Raw genomic sequence first — 17,449 nt, forward strand, 5'->3', positions numbered from 1 at the left:
AACTTTTAACAAGGCCTCTAAACAATGAATCGATAATTATTATCAAAATCAAATCAAATAATTTGATACTTGATGGTGTGGCTCGGAAATGTCTGCGATTGGCTGCCACTTGCTTTCACGAAAAATGCATATTTTGATGGTGAAAGCTCATGTGATATGGCATGGCATTTTTAGATTGGCCGTTCATCTGCTACATATCAACGCTGTTCGCCGCGAATTCAAATTTTGAATTGCTGCAAAACCAGTGGCTGACGCGCTCCACTAGTTCCCAAGCCTCACACACTGTGCGACAGTTCATTCGGTTTTGGCCACATCGCTCGGTGTGTCGGCCTAACGCAACATGTCTGCATTAGATTGGACCCTCAGCTCGAGTGTAACCCCGTCATAATTAACTATTTATCAAAGGTTAAAAGTGAACCTTTCTTTGCAGTGTTCAAAATACCTTTATTTTATTTTGAAAGGTAGAACATTCTAGTTAGCATCATATACATCTATGGTCCTACCTGCTGACATCATCCTTTGAAACATGACAAAGATTCAGCCAACAATCACCTCATACTCTCAAAGCGTGTACCTGTGTATTGTTTTCCAACACTTTACTGATCTTGCCCTGGAAGGAGTGTAATTGTAATGACTCCATGCACTTGCTTGGTTGTGTAACCAAATAGGTTTGCATTACATCATCTATTTCTGTCCCCATCTTTAAGGAGTTAGTAAATCAGCACAAGAGAAATTAGGGATGTTATAATACAGTCATCTTTTGCTGTTCAACAAAGCATTGAAATATGAATCAGTAGTTTGGTGAATGCTCACTCCAATGTCCTTTATACTGCTTGCAGGATGGTCGAGTATCCTTCATCGGTCATCAGCTGGGAGGCGTGTCCTTCTCGCCCAACAGCCGGGACCAACAGGTTAAGTTTGCCCGTGCTGTCCAGATCACCTACTACCTCCGCAACAAAGGACCTGTGGTGCAGGATGCCATTGCAGAGCGCTGGGAGAATGAGTTCTGTGCCCTGGTCAGTCGGCTATCTACTGCCGAAACACCTCATGGACCAGACCAACTCCACATCCACTCCCTCACTTCCTTTAGCTTGTGGCGAGACTTCCATCAGACAGGCGTGCTAGCCAAGGGGGAGGTGTTGGTTAGCCTGGTCCTGGTGCTTCTGGCCGCCACCATATCCAGCTCCATGCGGGACTGTTTGAGGGGGAAACCCTTCCTGGGCCTCCTGGGGGTGTTGACCATCTGCATTGCCAACGTGACAGCCGCAGGGATCTTTTTCATATCAGATGGGAAATTCAATTCCACACTCCTGGGGATTCCATTCTTTGCTATGGGTGAGTATGGGAGTAAGTTTCATTTGATTTATGTCAATGTAATGGTCAATTGAGGCATTGAGCCGATAATGTCAAAACAGGATTCAAGTTACTGCTTTTGATTTTCTATCAATATTTAGGGGTTGTTACGCTATAGCTATGAATGCGTGTCTATTTGTACCCTGCGATTAACTGCCGACCAGTCCTGGGTGTAAACAGGCTCTCCTCCAAAATCTGCTGGAATATGATTCTTAGGAATGATTTGGGCGGATGCAATTGTACAGGAGCTCATTATGTCCTTTCCATCAATATATCTCCACTGTATAGCAAGTTCTGAGGTGATGATTGACAATTCAAAACAATAAAATAACGTAATTAAAAAGTTCAGGTTGAAATTAAACAGCAACACTATGAAGATCAGGGGAATCCAAACCGTGCTTTGGGCATTGGTATTGTTTAATATTGGAAAAACCCACTGATATAGTTTTATTTTATTCACAATCCATTAAAAGCACGTCTCTTCATCTCTCATTTCCTCTCTGTTATCTTCTATAATACATAAAGTATAGCGTGCAGTCCTCCCTTGTACAGCATTAAGGTCAAAGGATTCCCTGGGATTTCAGTTTAGCCCTACTGCAGGATTGGTGACGTCACACAAGTTTTAGTAAATTGTGGGAAAATGGAGGCTTAATGAACTTCTTGTGACCAAGATGGAGGAAATGTAATGGGGATTGGGTTAAAAAAAAAGGGACCCTATAAAAGGAGAAATAAGCAAAGAGGAAAAATGTATTGGAAATAAAAACACGAGTCCCTCAACATACAGGGAGGGAAAAGGAGAGAAGAGGCAATGCAGAAGGAGACAGGCAAAGAGATGGCGAGGACTTGATTAAGTCTATAATTTTATGTGACAGGACCTTAGAGACAGCAGATGTCCACACTCCTCCCTGGAGCCCCTGACTGACACACACTCCTTCTATCACTGTATCAACGTCACATCAGGGTTGACAACTGAAATGGATACAGTTTTTTGTTTTTTTTATCCTTACTCGAGGGCCCAATCTACTAGTCTGGCACCCCCACATTGAGACGTCACTCCATACTGTATATTTCTTATTTTCCTATGTTATTAGTTATGAGAAATTCCACCAAGGGCTAGCTATTCAGAACATCTTGAATTTGGCCTAGTTTACTGAAAACAGTTTCTACTTTTGTGTTAATGAGTTAGCCTGCAGCCACAGGAATATGTTGACTGTGAAGGTAGAATTTAAATGTTTTTTGTTTTTTTTGCTAGAGCTCAGGGAAACATTCAGTTGCATTATTCTGCATAGTGTGATTCAATCGTGGTTGTGAAGACCTCAAGAATAATTATCTCAGGATGTGTCCTCCTGGCTGTTTTGATAATGACGACTGGCATGTCAGATGTTTTCACCCATAATTGTTTGTATGTTTCCAGCATAACAAAAAAAAAACTTGCACAATCAATTTACAGTTGATAGGTTACTTACTTTGTAATGCCACCTACAGGACCACAGGGGGGGAGCCATTGTGTGGCCGCAAGACACCAAGAAAGCATTTCACCTGCACCCACTGTTAGAAATCCCACATTGTTTAGATATTGTAGTCATTTAAGTTATGTCTGAGTGTGGAATGTCCTATGGTGTGAGCACTCTTTGAACATACCTCGTGCCAAGTGCAAGTGAAGTCATCCGTCCATCCATTCTGTAACGATTCTCCTCACTAGGGTGACGGGCGTGCTGGAGCTTATCCCATCTATCTTTGGGCAAGAGGCGGGATACACCCTGAACCAGCCGCCAGCCAGGGCACATATTAAAAAAAAAAAACATTCGCACTCACATTCACACCTACGGACGATTTAGTCATCAATCAACCTACCATGCATGTTTTTGGTACGTGAGAGGAAACCAGAGTAGCTGGAGAAAACCCACACAGGCACGGGAAGAACATGCAACCTCCACACAGGTGTGGCCAGATTTGAACCCAGGTCCTCAGAAATGTGAGGCAGACATGCTAACCAGTTTTCCACCGTGCCGCGCGAGTGAGGTCCGTGTTTTTATTTTTGCTTCTCTCGACACAGCTACTGTATAACTGTGCAGTCAAACTTTGTGGTTCGGGATTACCTGTATTCTAAATGTGTTGTATCTACCATAATTTCTTGTGTATAATGGCACCCAAAGTTAAGCTAAAAATTCTGGAAAAACCTTCTTCCTATATGTAATGCATTTTTGCAATGCATAATTTTGCTTCTTCCCATATGATCAAAACATTAAGTATTATCTGTATTTTGTTAATTTTTGTAAGAATTATTCTGAAGTTAAGCACTTTATTTGAACACTTATTTAAACAATTCACAGCCCTACTTTTATTTAGTAAATGAGAAAACACACAGTTGTGCTCATATGTTTGATTACCCAGACAGAATTTGTAAGATGTGTACAATTCTTTACGAAAACACGAAGGACCAGGCGAAACACATTTAATTTTATTTTTATGGGATTCAAATTAAACGGTCAAGCTTTTCAGAAAGGCATTATCATTAAACAGAACATCACCATAAAGAAATGAATGATGGTTGTTGTTCAGTCATGTGTAAAATAATAAAAATAAAAAAAAAAATCACACATTTTGCCAGGGTATGTAAACTTATGAGCACAACTGTACATACAGTATATGCAGTCATACGTATTCCTGTCATACTGGAATGAAAGTGTAGGCTACACCTTTCTCATAACCTCTAGATGGCGGCATATATTAAAAAGGGTGACAGTCTTTTTCATTTTCTCCCATACCTTTGTGTAATGCGCACTATTGACTTTTGACAATTTTTGGGGGGGGGAAATGTCCACGAAAAATTACGGTAGATGCCAAAGGGTGAGTTTAATTACTTATAGTGTTTGTGTTGTGTTTAGTGTACACTGTAGCATATATGTCAGTTTATAATGCTTGCGATTAACACAAAACCTGACATTTCAACAGGGTGTGGAAAGACTGGACTGTATTGATATATATTGTCATGGATGATGACAAACAGGAATTCAGAGTTTTATCTGTCAGTCAAGTCGAGCAATCTCTGGACATAGATGAGTTTATGAATATCTTTTCTACCAACCACCATCATTTTCGAGTAGAGATGCTGTAATATACTGTAATAGGTAAGGTATCAGGCGTTCAATGTATTATATTATCAATATGTATATTTTTTTTATTGAGCCATTAATGTTTTAAAAGCTGCTTTGCAGTTTGTCTGTGTTCCTATTTCATTGGAAAATAAATGTACAGTATTGTGTTCCTGAGCTAAATATGTACTGTCAGACGAGTAGTAGTATAGAAGTCTGGGAATCTTGTACTCTACTTAGTAAGCTTGTTAACTTAATTGCAATTAACTGATACATTTAATTAGGCATTACACAATAAGGATTTTTTGGGCCGATCACCGATCATCGAGTTTAAAAAAAAAACGATAACCGATCTGATCACATGAGAGAGGAATGTGCCTATTTAAATGACCTGTTCATTTACTGTATATACTTGTTTACCTAATTGCTCCAAAAATCCATCCATCCATCCATTTTCTGAGCCGCTTCTCCTCACTAGGGTTGCGGGCGTGCTGGAGCCTATCCCAGCTATCATCGGGCAGGGGGCGGGGTACACCCTGAACTGGTTGCCAGCCAATCACAGGGCACATAGAAACAAACAACCATTCGCACTCACAGTCATGCCTACGGGCAATTTAGAGTCTCCAATTAATGCATGTTTTTGGGATGTGGGAGGAAACCGGAGTGCCCGGAGAAAACCCACCCAGGCACGGGGAGAACATGCAAACTCCACACAGTCGGGGCCGGGGATTGAACCCCAGTCCTCAGAACTGTGAGGCTGACGCTCTAACCAGTCATCCACCGTGCCGCCTGCTCCAAAAATCTATTTACAATAAATAATGTATCTTTGTTCCTCTATTTATGCCAGTGAGGCATAGTGACAGACAGAACAAATGAATGGTCTTCTATTAGATGGCAGGAAATAAATACAGTAATTAATGTATCCACTTTTTGTGACATTTTTGTTTGTTGGTGTGTCGTGAGATTTTTCAATTGTAAAATATGTTCCTTGGCTCCATAAAGGTTGGAAATCACTGCTGGAGTCAGATCGTGTCTTCTAATCAGTCAGGTCAAACCAACATTACAACGTGACAGAAATAATGGGTGCTCACTTACTGTAATTAAATTACTTTATTTTTAATGAAATGACTTCACCCACACCGAAACTTTAGAGCATGATTCGACAGAACAGCAGCATTGTTTACGTACAACCGTTAGCGTTAGCACTAGCTTGCTAAAAGTACAGGAACATACCTCAAGCAAGCTTTAAACGAACGTCCTCTCCTGTCCTGAGCACCCGTGACACACGTTCTTCCCCATTTTGTTCTTACAAACACGGCGCGATCCACTCTTGTTGTTGTCGTCACGGTAACGAGTGTTACATTTCAGTTGACCAGATAAAGGCCACTGATCGTAAAAACGGGATGCGGTGGTATCGGAATACAACATTTTATTGCAGTGCAAGCGTGAAAGAGCAAATTTGTCTTGTAGTTTGATCCGGGCATTACATGGTGTCTGTCTCAGACGCGTTGTCTGTTCCACACCGCCGACATGTTTTTTTTTTTTGGAAATAACTTTATTTGCTGTCAGATATTTGCAGATCCTGTGGGGTTCACTGCTGCCGTGATCAGTGAGGCAGTGATCCACAAACCTTTCAGCGCCTTTGACTGTCATGCGAAGACCTATGATTTACACACGACGGCCATATTTCATATTCCGTCAAGTGTTACGACAGTACTGTAAAGTGTCATGGTGTTTTGGTGTGCATTGTCTTATTTCTATGATAAATAAAGTTTTCGTTAGCATACAGTTGTTGTCCGCACAATTTTGGACAATAATCTGGCGATGAAGCTTCACACTTTGTGCCGCTGCCCTTTTTCCTCGCTGCCATTCCGTGGTCCCGCTGCAGCTGGTATGAGGCTAGGGCCGTTAGCTTCGTTGGTATCAGCTATCGACTTGAGGCTAATTCGTGTTCGTTCATCCAGTCAGTCATGTGCCACTCACGGGTTTTCCTTGCGTATTTCACAACATCCTGTCTCGGCGAGATGTTTTGGTAATGAAAGTATTTCGGTCCGCAACGGAAAATACACTTTTGAGTCCGTTTTGGCAGGCAAAAGGTTTCGGTGACAGAAATGTTTACTGGCCTGTATGTTTGTGAACTGGTTCTAAGTGTGGTGTGCATCATAAAGTATACACCCAAGTGGGAGTTGTATTTCCACTTGAGGGAAACTTTAAGTACAAGAAATCCCCCCCCCCCAAAAAAAAAAAAAAATTAAAATAAATATATACATTTACCTATGTCACATCCATCCATCCATTTTCTGAGCTGCTTCTCCTCACTAGGGTCGCGGGCGTGCTGGAGCCTATCCCAGCTGTTATCGGGCTGGAGGCGGGGTACACACCCTGAACTGGTTGCCAGCCAATTGCAGGGCACATTGAAACAAACAACCATTCGCACTCACAGTCATGCCTACGGGCAAGTTAGAGTCTCCAATTAATGCATGTTTTTGGGATGTGGGAGGAAACCGGAGTGCCCGGAGAAAACCCACGCAGGCACGGGGAGAACATGCAAACTTCACACAGGCGGGGACGGGGATTGAACCCCGAACCTCAGAACTGTGAGGCTGACGCGCTAACCAGTCGGCCACCGTGCCGCCCCTATGTCACATAGGTAGTCTAATTTCTGTGTCACAACATAATTCTGTTTACAGGAAAACACTCAATTAAGCAGCAACATTATATTAGATTTAAAGTCTGGCTGGGTTTAAAATGTGTTTTGCAGTAATTGCCCCCCAGGTGCAACACAAAGCACTTTGTCATTTACAGTCTCAAGTACTCTGTACAGGCAAGACACAGAATCATCATTTAATCTTTGTTTTTGTTATGATCATTGATAATATAGCAAATAATAAGGGAGCCACACCATTTGTTTAAGTGATGCAGTGTTACACATCAACTGCTTTCACTTTTTGTGTTTTTGTTTGAGCTGCATATTACTTGTAACTGTGTGTTTCCGATTTTCCTCTTAGAAAGAAAAATGCAAGTGGAATTTTTTTCTGGGCAAAATGCAAGTTCACTGTTGATACTGTCTATTATCAGTGGACCCTCTTTTTTAGCGACTAAAAAGTGTAAAAGGGGAATGAGTGGCATGAAATTTGCATGCTGGTCTTGGTCAGCTCAAAAAGCATATTTTTAATCTTCTACTCGGCATGTATTTGGGTTGAGAATATGAGCTACAGGAGTATGTACAGTAAGTAATGCGTAATGCGTCTGTTCGTCACATTAAATGTAGACTTTGCTCAATTTTTTTTTTTTATTAAACTCATTCAGTCCTGTGCTCTGCCTTACGTGAATGGAGGTGACATATTTAGAGAGAAATGCGTATTTCAGTCTTTTATCAAATGTACAATTTTAGACCAGTTTTTCAAGTTACATACGAGAGTAGGATACATTGATAAAGGGTCTCACTAAAAAGATCTGAAAATTGAGTTTGTAATTTATCGTGATAGTAGTTGTCCAAACTCTGTTGACTGTTGATGCCCCACCAGCCCCGTTTGGATGTCCCCCGCCTTCCCCAAGGTGGATGCTAAGTACTTGCTGGTACATATTAAATGGGGAGCAGTTCAAGGTGCTTTGCAACATTGTCTTATTCACCTTTTCAAACAAATAATTCATCCACAGATGGCAGAGGATGTGATGCAAGGTTCTGTCCAGCACATGGAGTGATTAGTGGTGCGGTGAGTTATTCAAGGACACGAGTTTCTGTAGGAGTCAAAATACTAACCACTCTACCTTGTGAACCATGAAAGTATTTTATGTCCGTCTATACATGGATGTTGTTACTGTGATCAGCATCACAACTTTTAATGCAATGAAGACAATTGTAATTTGAGAATCGTGTACTGAGGTTTTGTGTTGAGTGCATGCACTGTGGCCTGAATGAATCACAGAATCATTCCATTGGATGCATTCTGTTGTCAACTCTGTCTGAGTTTATAGACCACAGATACAGAAGTACATCAACACACAAAGCAGAATAATAAATCAAATTGTATTTTTTTTTTGTCATTGCACAGCAAAAGAAAAAAATTGTGCTGTCACTTTCTCATGTTTAATATGAGCTGACTTCATAAGAAATTATTGACAAAGCATATAAAAATAGCCCATTGGAAATAAATATACCTTTGTAAAAAGCTTGATTGGCGATGAGTATTCCTGACTCTTTAAAAATGCAACACTTTGTCACTCCTAGATGCTATATTTAGCGATATTTAATCCTTTTGAGGTGCCACTTCCTGCAGCATGTCCCATTAAAAATACATCCTCACTAGGGTTAGCGGGCGTGCTGGGGCCTATCCCAGCTATCTTCGGGCGAGAGGCGGGGTACACCCTAAACTGGTCGCCAGCCAATCGTAGGATACATATAAACGATCAACTATTCGCACTCACATTCACACTTACGGGCAATTTAGAGTTGTCAATTAACCTACCATGCATGTTTTTGGGATGTGGGAGGAAACCGGAGTGCCCGGAGAACACTGTTTGTTTCTATGTGCCCTGCGCTTGGCTGGCGACCAGTTCAGGGTGTACCCTGCCTCCCGCCCGAAGATAGCTGGGATTGGCAGCACGCCCGCAACCCTAGTGAGGATAAGCGGTATGGGAAAATGAATGAATAAAATGTGTCTTTATCTAGTGGTCTTTGTCAGTGCAATTGCACCTAGCATTTAAACAGTGGTGTGCAGACCTTTTATATCCACTGGAGAGCTGCCTCGTTCCTGTTTTTTTGTAATCTCTGCCTGGTGAGCCTATTGTGCTCTTTGTTTAACAAGTGGAAACAAAATTGTATAAGACAGTGTCTTGGGGCTGAATTTGCCTTAATTTACAGTATATTACTCATTATTTAAGATATTATTTAGCTTTTTTGCTCCATATATGTGCTAAAAAAAAAAAAATGTTAGTGGGTCCAAACAGGCCAGTCAATGTCATTGTCCACAATCCACAATGTTCTTTCAAAACAAAACTATTTTGTCGTCATTTTTTTCCCCCATAAGGCCTTCCCAGTTCCTCTTTACAAAGTTCTCTTAGCCTGGAAATATACCCAGGTATTTTAAAACCATCCTTTGCCAGGTCAGGTTTTGGTAGAACAAGAAGGCCTGTGGGCCATGCCCCAACAGCAAGGCCTTCACTCTTTAGTTCGCCTTGGCTGAGAAAACAAAATTAAAATGATTTGTTTAAATGTTGACTTCTTTTTGGTCTTCAATTTAAAAAAAAAAAATCAGTGTGAGCAGAATAATTAAAAAATAATAATTCAAATCTGTTAAAAACAAGCAACACACACAAAGATTTTCTGAAGGAGGTGTTCCAGGGAGTGGATAGTGCACGTCCGTGCACAACCCTGCCGTACACCTCAATTTATTTTTTTAAAAAGCACACATGCTCACACCTCCGAGAGTACCCGATCTTGGAAGCTAAGCAGGGTCGGTTCTGGTTAGAACTTGGATGTGAGACCATGTAGAAATGCTGGGTGCTGGCGTTCAGCAAGGGGGGCAATCCACCTACTCCTGTAAAAAACCTACAGATTGCAGAAACTGCATGCACATTCTCACATTACTATCTTTGGTCAATTTAGTGTTTTAATCAAGCATTGTCAGCATATGTCAACTGTGGAAATGAGCTAAAGTACCACAAAAACACAAGAGAAAGCATGTAAACTTCACGTTAGAAAGGCCTGAATCTAGATTCAAACCTATAACCTCCTTGCTGAGTACCTTCACCTTGAAGTAACTACTGTCTATGTTCAACATTAAATAAGAGCTTAAACGCCATTTTGACAATCACCTGGCAAATTTCCTTTGGGACACATCCTGGTACTACCAGGTACTATTTCTAATTCCTGGTCAGCTAAGATTCCCACTGCAGAGCTGATACCACCACAAAATCGAGCACATTTGTCTCTGTAGCATTTTAGGATATGCAGAACGGAAGGCTGTAATGTTCAAACAATATATACAATCCACACATTGCAGTACAGTGCAGATGATACAAGAGCAAAAATAAATAAATGAATAAATAAAAATACAAGGAACAAAAGCAACCTTGAAATGTTACCCAAGAGTAGAAAGAAAAGATGTTTTCATATGCACAGGCACTAATAAATCGCTAAAGTTTGCAGTTACAAGTTGCTCTGTTGTGGGAAAAGGCCAGAGGATGGCATTCATAACAAGTGTTCTCTCCCAAATATTGATTTTTATTTGAAGATTGATTTTGTCCTCCTGTGCGTTCATCTTAACTTTCACTTTCCTCGTGTGGTTTTATTGAGTTTCGATCTCGTCTGCAGTCCGACATCCCCCTTGCAATATTGCCTCCGCTGTCATTCCTGCAGTCATCCTGATTGGAAGACTGTATGGTGGGTGGGAGGAGCTGCCAAGCACTCTTGCCATGTGATGGATGTGTTTTTGGGGTGTGAAAGCCACAAAGGTTTCAGTGAAGTGATTTAGTTTAATGACTCAGTGGCATTTTGGTGTGGGCCAAGGGAAGACGGGAGGCAAATGCAGCCAAGGCTTCCATTATTGCCGTGCTGTGATCAGGCTGTGGGATTATTGAACAGAGACACACACTACACACACACACACCTCGTCTCGTGATAAAATAGCCCGGTTACAGGCCGTTGACGAACTGCTCTCCTACAATCCATTGAGCCCTGTACCTGCAAGTGGGACAGGCTTGAGGTACAATGCCTCGTGTCTCTGCCTCCTTTCATACTGAGCTATAGTTTATTATTGTTCTCTCGCGCTTTAGTCAGCCCTGCTTGCTGACTAACTGCTGCAGTGGCTGCCAGACAGCGCAGGCTGTCCCTTACTCAAGGGAGGGGGTAGGTGGACAAGGCTTTGCGGCTGGTTATGAAGGCCATTATTAGTCCATTCATCATGACGCTGGGGAAAAACTCAAAGCAACAATACTGAACAAAATTTGCTGGACAAATTTGGAATTCTATTCAACGGAGTGTTTCAACATCAGCTAATAACACAATTTATAAATTGACAATCAAACTCTGTATTCTGTCCATCTGTGACACGACCAAGAGGCAGCATATAGTTCAAGAAGGGATTCTTGAGTAAATACGACAATCTTAACATGAGAAGACTACATCAACTTCAATAGCTGCTTCCCTCTTCAGGATAATTTTATGTGTTCACTTCATTCAGTTCTTCAGCAATCTAAGGCCATGCTCCTCTCTACAAATGCTATTGTCTGCTACCAGTGAGAGACTTGTCAGCGTTGTAGTGAATTTGACAGAGTACGCTGTAAAAATGACTTTCTTATAACAAAAAAAATATTAAAGACAAGATGTCCCTCAAATAAGTGGAAAAGAAATCTGCCAATGGAGCTAGTATGAATTGACTTCATCTATCCAGCCATCCATTTTCTGTACCGCTTCTCCTCACTCGGGTCGCGGGTGTACTGGGGCCTATCCCAGCTATCCTCAGGCGAGAGGCGGGGTATACCCTGAACTGGTCGCCAGCCAATCGCAGGGTACATGTAAACAAACAACCATTCGCACTCACACTCACACCTACGGACAATTTAGAGTCTTCAATTAAACTACCAGGCGTGTTTTTGGAATGTGGGAGGAAACCGGAGTACCCGGAGAAAATCCACACAGGCACGGGGAGAACATGCAACCTCCACACAGGCGAGGCCGGACTTGAACTTGGGACCTCAGAACTGTGAGGCAGATGTGGTAACCAGTCGGTCACCGTGCCGCCGAATTGATTTGATATAAATCTTAAAATAAGAACTTGTATTTTAAAACAATCTTTGTCTTGCTTAAAATTCTGGGAAAATTTCAAAACGGTCTTAAAATAAGCACAGTAATAAGTTTTTACTAGAAATAAGATAAATTCATTTGGTAAGATTTTTAGTTTTTCCAGAGGCGGATTTCACAGAGTTGAGGTCAAGATTGACAATATGTGACACTAATACCAAGTTCATGGAGCATGCATGTTTTGATCTTAGAACACTTGTGGAAATATCAATGATTTCTAATATAAAATTGAATTTTGTGAAATCTTAGGTGAAGGACATTTAAAAAGTCCTTATTTAAGTCAGGTAACAACACATTAATGATGACCAGAGTGAATCATTCATAAGATGGACAGATAAATGGTGGGCAAAGTATGACCCTGCTCTGTTTTTTTAATCAAGTCCACAAGCATTTCCATTATTAAAAGACTTGTAATAATTGTTGCATTAATTAAATGCCTTTTTTCTAACATTGGTTGATCAAAATGTATTCATTTTTTTAAATTCCTTTATCTCACTATTGGTTATTTATTGTAAATTATACAAAACTATTGGTAATGTTAACACATTTACGTGTTTATTATTAAATAAATGTTTTACATAAACCTTTGGATTTTTAAAAAAAAAATTTTTTTTACCTCATCTACGAATGATCTTTACCATCTGTTTTCAATATAAAGTGTGGCCCTTGAGCACAAACGTTTGTACTGCTTTATATTATAAGCAGGTGTGTGCTGTTTTAATGTGCTGTAGGTCATATAGTTGTTGAACCTCAGCTAACTACCGACTGTCTCCACCTTATTTTACGTCACCTCCCTTCTCAAACCTGTGTCACCCTTCTGCCATTCTGGTTGTGCATCATTCAGCATTCATACATTCAGAGAATTTCCATTGAGCTCCAAAGCTGATTAGGATTGAGCAGCAGTTTGCCTCACAGCCACAGATTCCTCTCCTCATTTCGCTTCAGCTTCACAAAAGCTATTTCTCCAGCTACACTGGCCAGACAATTTTTAACAACCAACTACACATTTTACTGTTTACCAGTAGTGTAATTTGTAAGTGCATGAAAGCTATTTACCCAGATTTAAAATTGGACAACCATTGGGGCATTAAGCTTCAGTGGTTTCACTATGTTATGCTCCATTTGATTTACTTGATTTAAATGTGGCAGCAGTGACTCAGGCTACTGGGCTCTTGTTCTGAGCAGAAAAAGAAACCTTACTGAGTACCTTAAAACACAAACCACTGTTAGAGTTTCAGGGAAAAAAATGTATAAAAGATCAACCTTAGACCGACAATTAGCTAATGCACACACTCGTAACAATAGTGACATGAACAAATGCAAGTAAAGTGCAATGTTTAGCTTGATTTTCTACAACTACATTACAGTAGTTTAAAACATCACTACAATTAAATCTGGGTAGCCGCAATGCTTTTTGTTGACTTCATTGCCAGGACTGTGAGGCACGGTGCAAATGGTTAACCCAGGAAATCGCCTGTCCGCATGGGCTGTTGTTCACTTTTAAGCAGGCTATGTCCAATAGGCCTTTGCTTGTGTTGTGTAAGTGGATGGCGACCTCAAGTGGACAAAAAAAATACCTTTAAAGTGGAGTATGAAACTTATACATTTATATAGTATTATAATAAATAATTAGTCGCTACTTCACAAATTGAATGCACTGCGTGGGTTTTCTGGGAACCCGACCCCTGTGATAAATGACGGTTTAGTGTACATACAGTACATAATGTCTTACTGGTCTCTCTGTCATGTGTTCTATAGGTCATGGAAGCAAAGGGGTGTTTGAGCTGCTGGCAGGCTGGAGGAGAACAAGGGAAAACCTGCCTTTTAAGGAGCGTGTCGCCGATGCATTTGCCGATGTGATGGTGTGCTACACGATGACCAGCTCGCTCTACATCATCACGTTTGGCATGGGAGCAAGCCCTTTCACCAATATTGAGTCAGTGAAGATTTTCTGCCAGAGCATGTGTGTCGCCATCCTGGTTAACTACTTCTACGTTTTCTCATTCTATGGCTCCTGCTTGGTGTTCGCTGGGCAACTGGAGCAAAACCGCTACCACAGTGTATTCTGCTGTAAAATTCCCTCAGTGGAGTACTTGGACCGCCAGCCCACTTGGTTTAAAACCATGATGAGTGATGGCCATGACCTCTCAACACACCATGACAGTGTCCCTTACCAGAACCACTTCATCCAGCACTTCCTGCGTGAACACTACACAGAGTGGATTACAAACACCTATGTCAAGCCCTTTGTGGTTATTCTCTATCTCATCTATGCTTCTTTCTCATTCATGGGATGTTTACAAATCAGTGACGGTTCAAACATTGTCAACCTTTTGGCGAGTAACTCTCCAAGTGTTTCATATGCACTGACTCAGCAGAAATACTTCAGCAACTACAGCCCTGTGATTGGGTTCTACATTTATGAGCCCATTGAGTATTGGAACTCGACAGTGCAAGAGCATTTGAAGACACTTAGTCACGGCTTCAACAAGATCTCTTGGATTGACAACTTTTTCCACTACTTGCGGGTGGTGAATGTGAGCGCATCGACCAAGAGTGACTTCATCAATATCCTCAAAGGATCATTCCTGCGGAGCCCTGAGTACCAGCACTTCACAGAGGACATCATATTCTCCAAGAACCGTGATACCAATGAGTACGATATCATTGCCTCGCGCATTTATTTGGTGGCACGGACAACAGAAAAGAAGCGCGAGGAGGTGGTGGAACTTCTAGAGAAGCTTCGCCCACTGATGCTGATTAACAGTATCAAATTCATTGCTTTCAATCCCACATTTGTGTTCATGGACCGCTACAGTTCCTCTGTCATTTCTCCAATCCTGACCTCAGGCTTTAGTGTACTCACCATCCTTATTCTTACTTTCTTCCTTGTCATTAACCCCTTGGGGAACTTCTGGCTCATCCTCACAGTTACGTCAGTGGAGCTGGGCGTCTTAGGTTTGATGACTCTTTGGAATGTCGGTATGGACAGCATCTCAATCCTGTGCCTTATTTATACCCTAAACTTTGCCATGGATCACTGTGTACCACACCTATATACCTTTGTGCTGGCCACCGAGCACACAAGGACACAGTGCATCAAATTGGCACTGGAGGAGCACGGTGCGGCCATCCTGCAGAACACATCTTGCTTTGTGATTGGGATCATACCTTTAGTGTTTGTGCCTTCCAATCTGACCTACACACTGTTCAAGTGCTCGCTCCTCACAGCCGGCTGTACCGTGCTTCACTGCTTCGTCATCCTGCCCGTCTTCCTCACCTTCTTCCCACCATCTAAAAAGAGACACAAGAAAAAGAAACGGGCCAAGCGGAAAGAAAGGGAGCGGGAAAGAGAGAGGGAACGAGAAAGGGAGGAGATCGAGTGCATAGACGTTCGAGAGAATCCTGATCATGTGACAAATGTCTGAGTAGTTTGTTGTTTTCGCAGTGAATGTTCATTGGATTATATAATGTAATAAGACAATTCTCAAGATAAAGTGCAGTGAAGACGTCTGTCACCTGTGTGGTGAAGGGCTGCTTACTCCCGGCCAATAGCAACTAAGCAGCCCATAGTAGAGTGCAGTCCCATTGGACAACCTTTCAGTATATGTCCTGACAGTGTCTTTCATTGCTACCAACCACAGCATAATCATAGTTCTACTACTAGGTACAGTATATGTGAAACTAGGTTATCAGAACTGTACACAAATTATGAATATATAGTAGATTGCTCTATTGAAATATTTGTAAATCAGACTTTATCTCCAGCGGCCCTTATCTACATGAGTGAGGCGCAAAGCAGTCTGTTAGCCAAGAAGGCGCAAACAGGCTAGAGGAAATGTAATCATTAAGAAGCTACCAATACATCAGGGGCGCTTCATCCATTGAAGAAAATTGTGCTGCGTTTCATACACAATGAGTGAAAAGGATTTGGATTCATTTGTTTGTGTATGTCAACGGATGACTTGTCTGTTTTGCATCAACTAAAAGGTTTGTGACCTCCATATGCTAACAACACCTAGCTTACAATAGCTAGACTTTACCAGAAAACCAAATCTCTTTCGCAACTTTTATTAACATCTTTTTTGCCAATTGATTGGGCTTTGCCTACATAAAAGCAAAAATAATGAGGATTACATTGTTCTTTTTCCTCCCTCCAAATTGTAAATTTTAGTGGGAATTTTATGAGGAAAATATGGGATTTGGGAAGATTTCTAAGAAAACAAACCATAAAGCAAAAAGATCGGTATAAATGTGTGTTATGTTCTTTTCCACACTGTGAGACTTGAACCTTCCATAAGCTGAATCTGAGCTTAGTGCAAATCAGTCAAAACCTTCTGTTCTTAAGTGCCAAAACGGTGAGCAACCTGGCTTCAGTTTGGAGGTGGTACAACAGTTCACATCCGATAAGGCTGCAACTTACTTTTGCAGAACAACATTGCGAAGTTGCCCTTTTGCCAGGCCTCATAAAAGTCTTATAAGTGAGGCATTACAATTCTTGGATCAGATAGCTGGCAATTAGTATGTTCGGGTCATCATTTAAAGGGGAAATACAAGCGTTCCCATGCTGATAAAATGTAATGTCAAGAAACATTGTTACAACAGATTCTTTCAGCACAAATTTATATTCTAAAACACATCAGATATAATGTTTTAGCTAGATGCAGTCATGCATGTATTCCGTTACTTTTCTTTTATGTCACACGTTTTCCCAACAGAGTTGTGACAAGAGTTCAGCCACAAAGTCCTCTTAATATATATATATATATGTGTGCACACACATCGCATTGAATCATATAGTCATACCTGTTAAGATGTTTGAATGAAAAACTAGGGCCTGACAACATTTTGCTACTGGATAGAAAGTAAAAAAAACAAAAAAAAAACAGGAAGTCAGACCAAAGAAGCGAAAACATTCAAAAGTATTAGCACAGTGGGGGAAGTCTTTTATTTTTTGCTGAAGAATGCTTTGTTTGTCATCAAATGATTACTATGAGACAAGACAGCAACCGCTTTTTAGGTATTTACAGTTTTTGTTTTAATCCACCCATTTTCCATGCGAGCAAAAGTATAGGAACACGTAAAGTCATAAGATTGAAGACTGAGGGTTGAGGCACATTCAGGATGCGTGAGCATCAGAGCGGCCTCACCAGCAGCGAGTCTCCCCCGTGAAAGCCGGTTTGCAACACTTCAATGT

The 17,449-nt window shown here is 41.1% G+C and overlaps 1 protein-coding gene across 1 annotated transcript in view; it reads left to right on the forward strand.

The window, feature by feature from the left end:
- Positions 1-16,547, forward strand: part of ptchd4 (patched domain containing 4) — a 35,599-nt gene extending 19,052 nt beyond the window's left edge. The window contains exons 2-3 of the mRNA XM_061704614.1: positions 840-1,335; positions 14,011-16,547. Of these exons, the coding sequence (XP_061560598.1) occupies positions 840-1,335; positions 14,011-15,680 (2,166 nt within the window). The 3' untranslated portion in view covers positions 15,681-16,547. The remainder of the gene's footprint in view (positions 1-839; positions 1,336-14,010) is intronic.
- The last annotated feature ends 902 nt before the right edge of the window (positions 16,548-17,449 follow it).

The sequence above is a fragment of the Phycodurus eques genome, chromosome 18 (assembly GCF_024500275.1).
Source record: "Phycodurus eques isolate BA_2022a chromosome 18, UOR_Pequ_1.1, whole genome shotgun sequence".
In the NCBI taxonomy this organism is placed as follows: domain Eukaryota; kingdom Metazoa; phylum Chordata; class Actinopteri; order Syngnathiformes; family Syngnathidae; genus Phycodurus; species Phycodurus eques.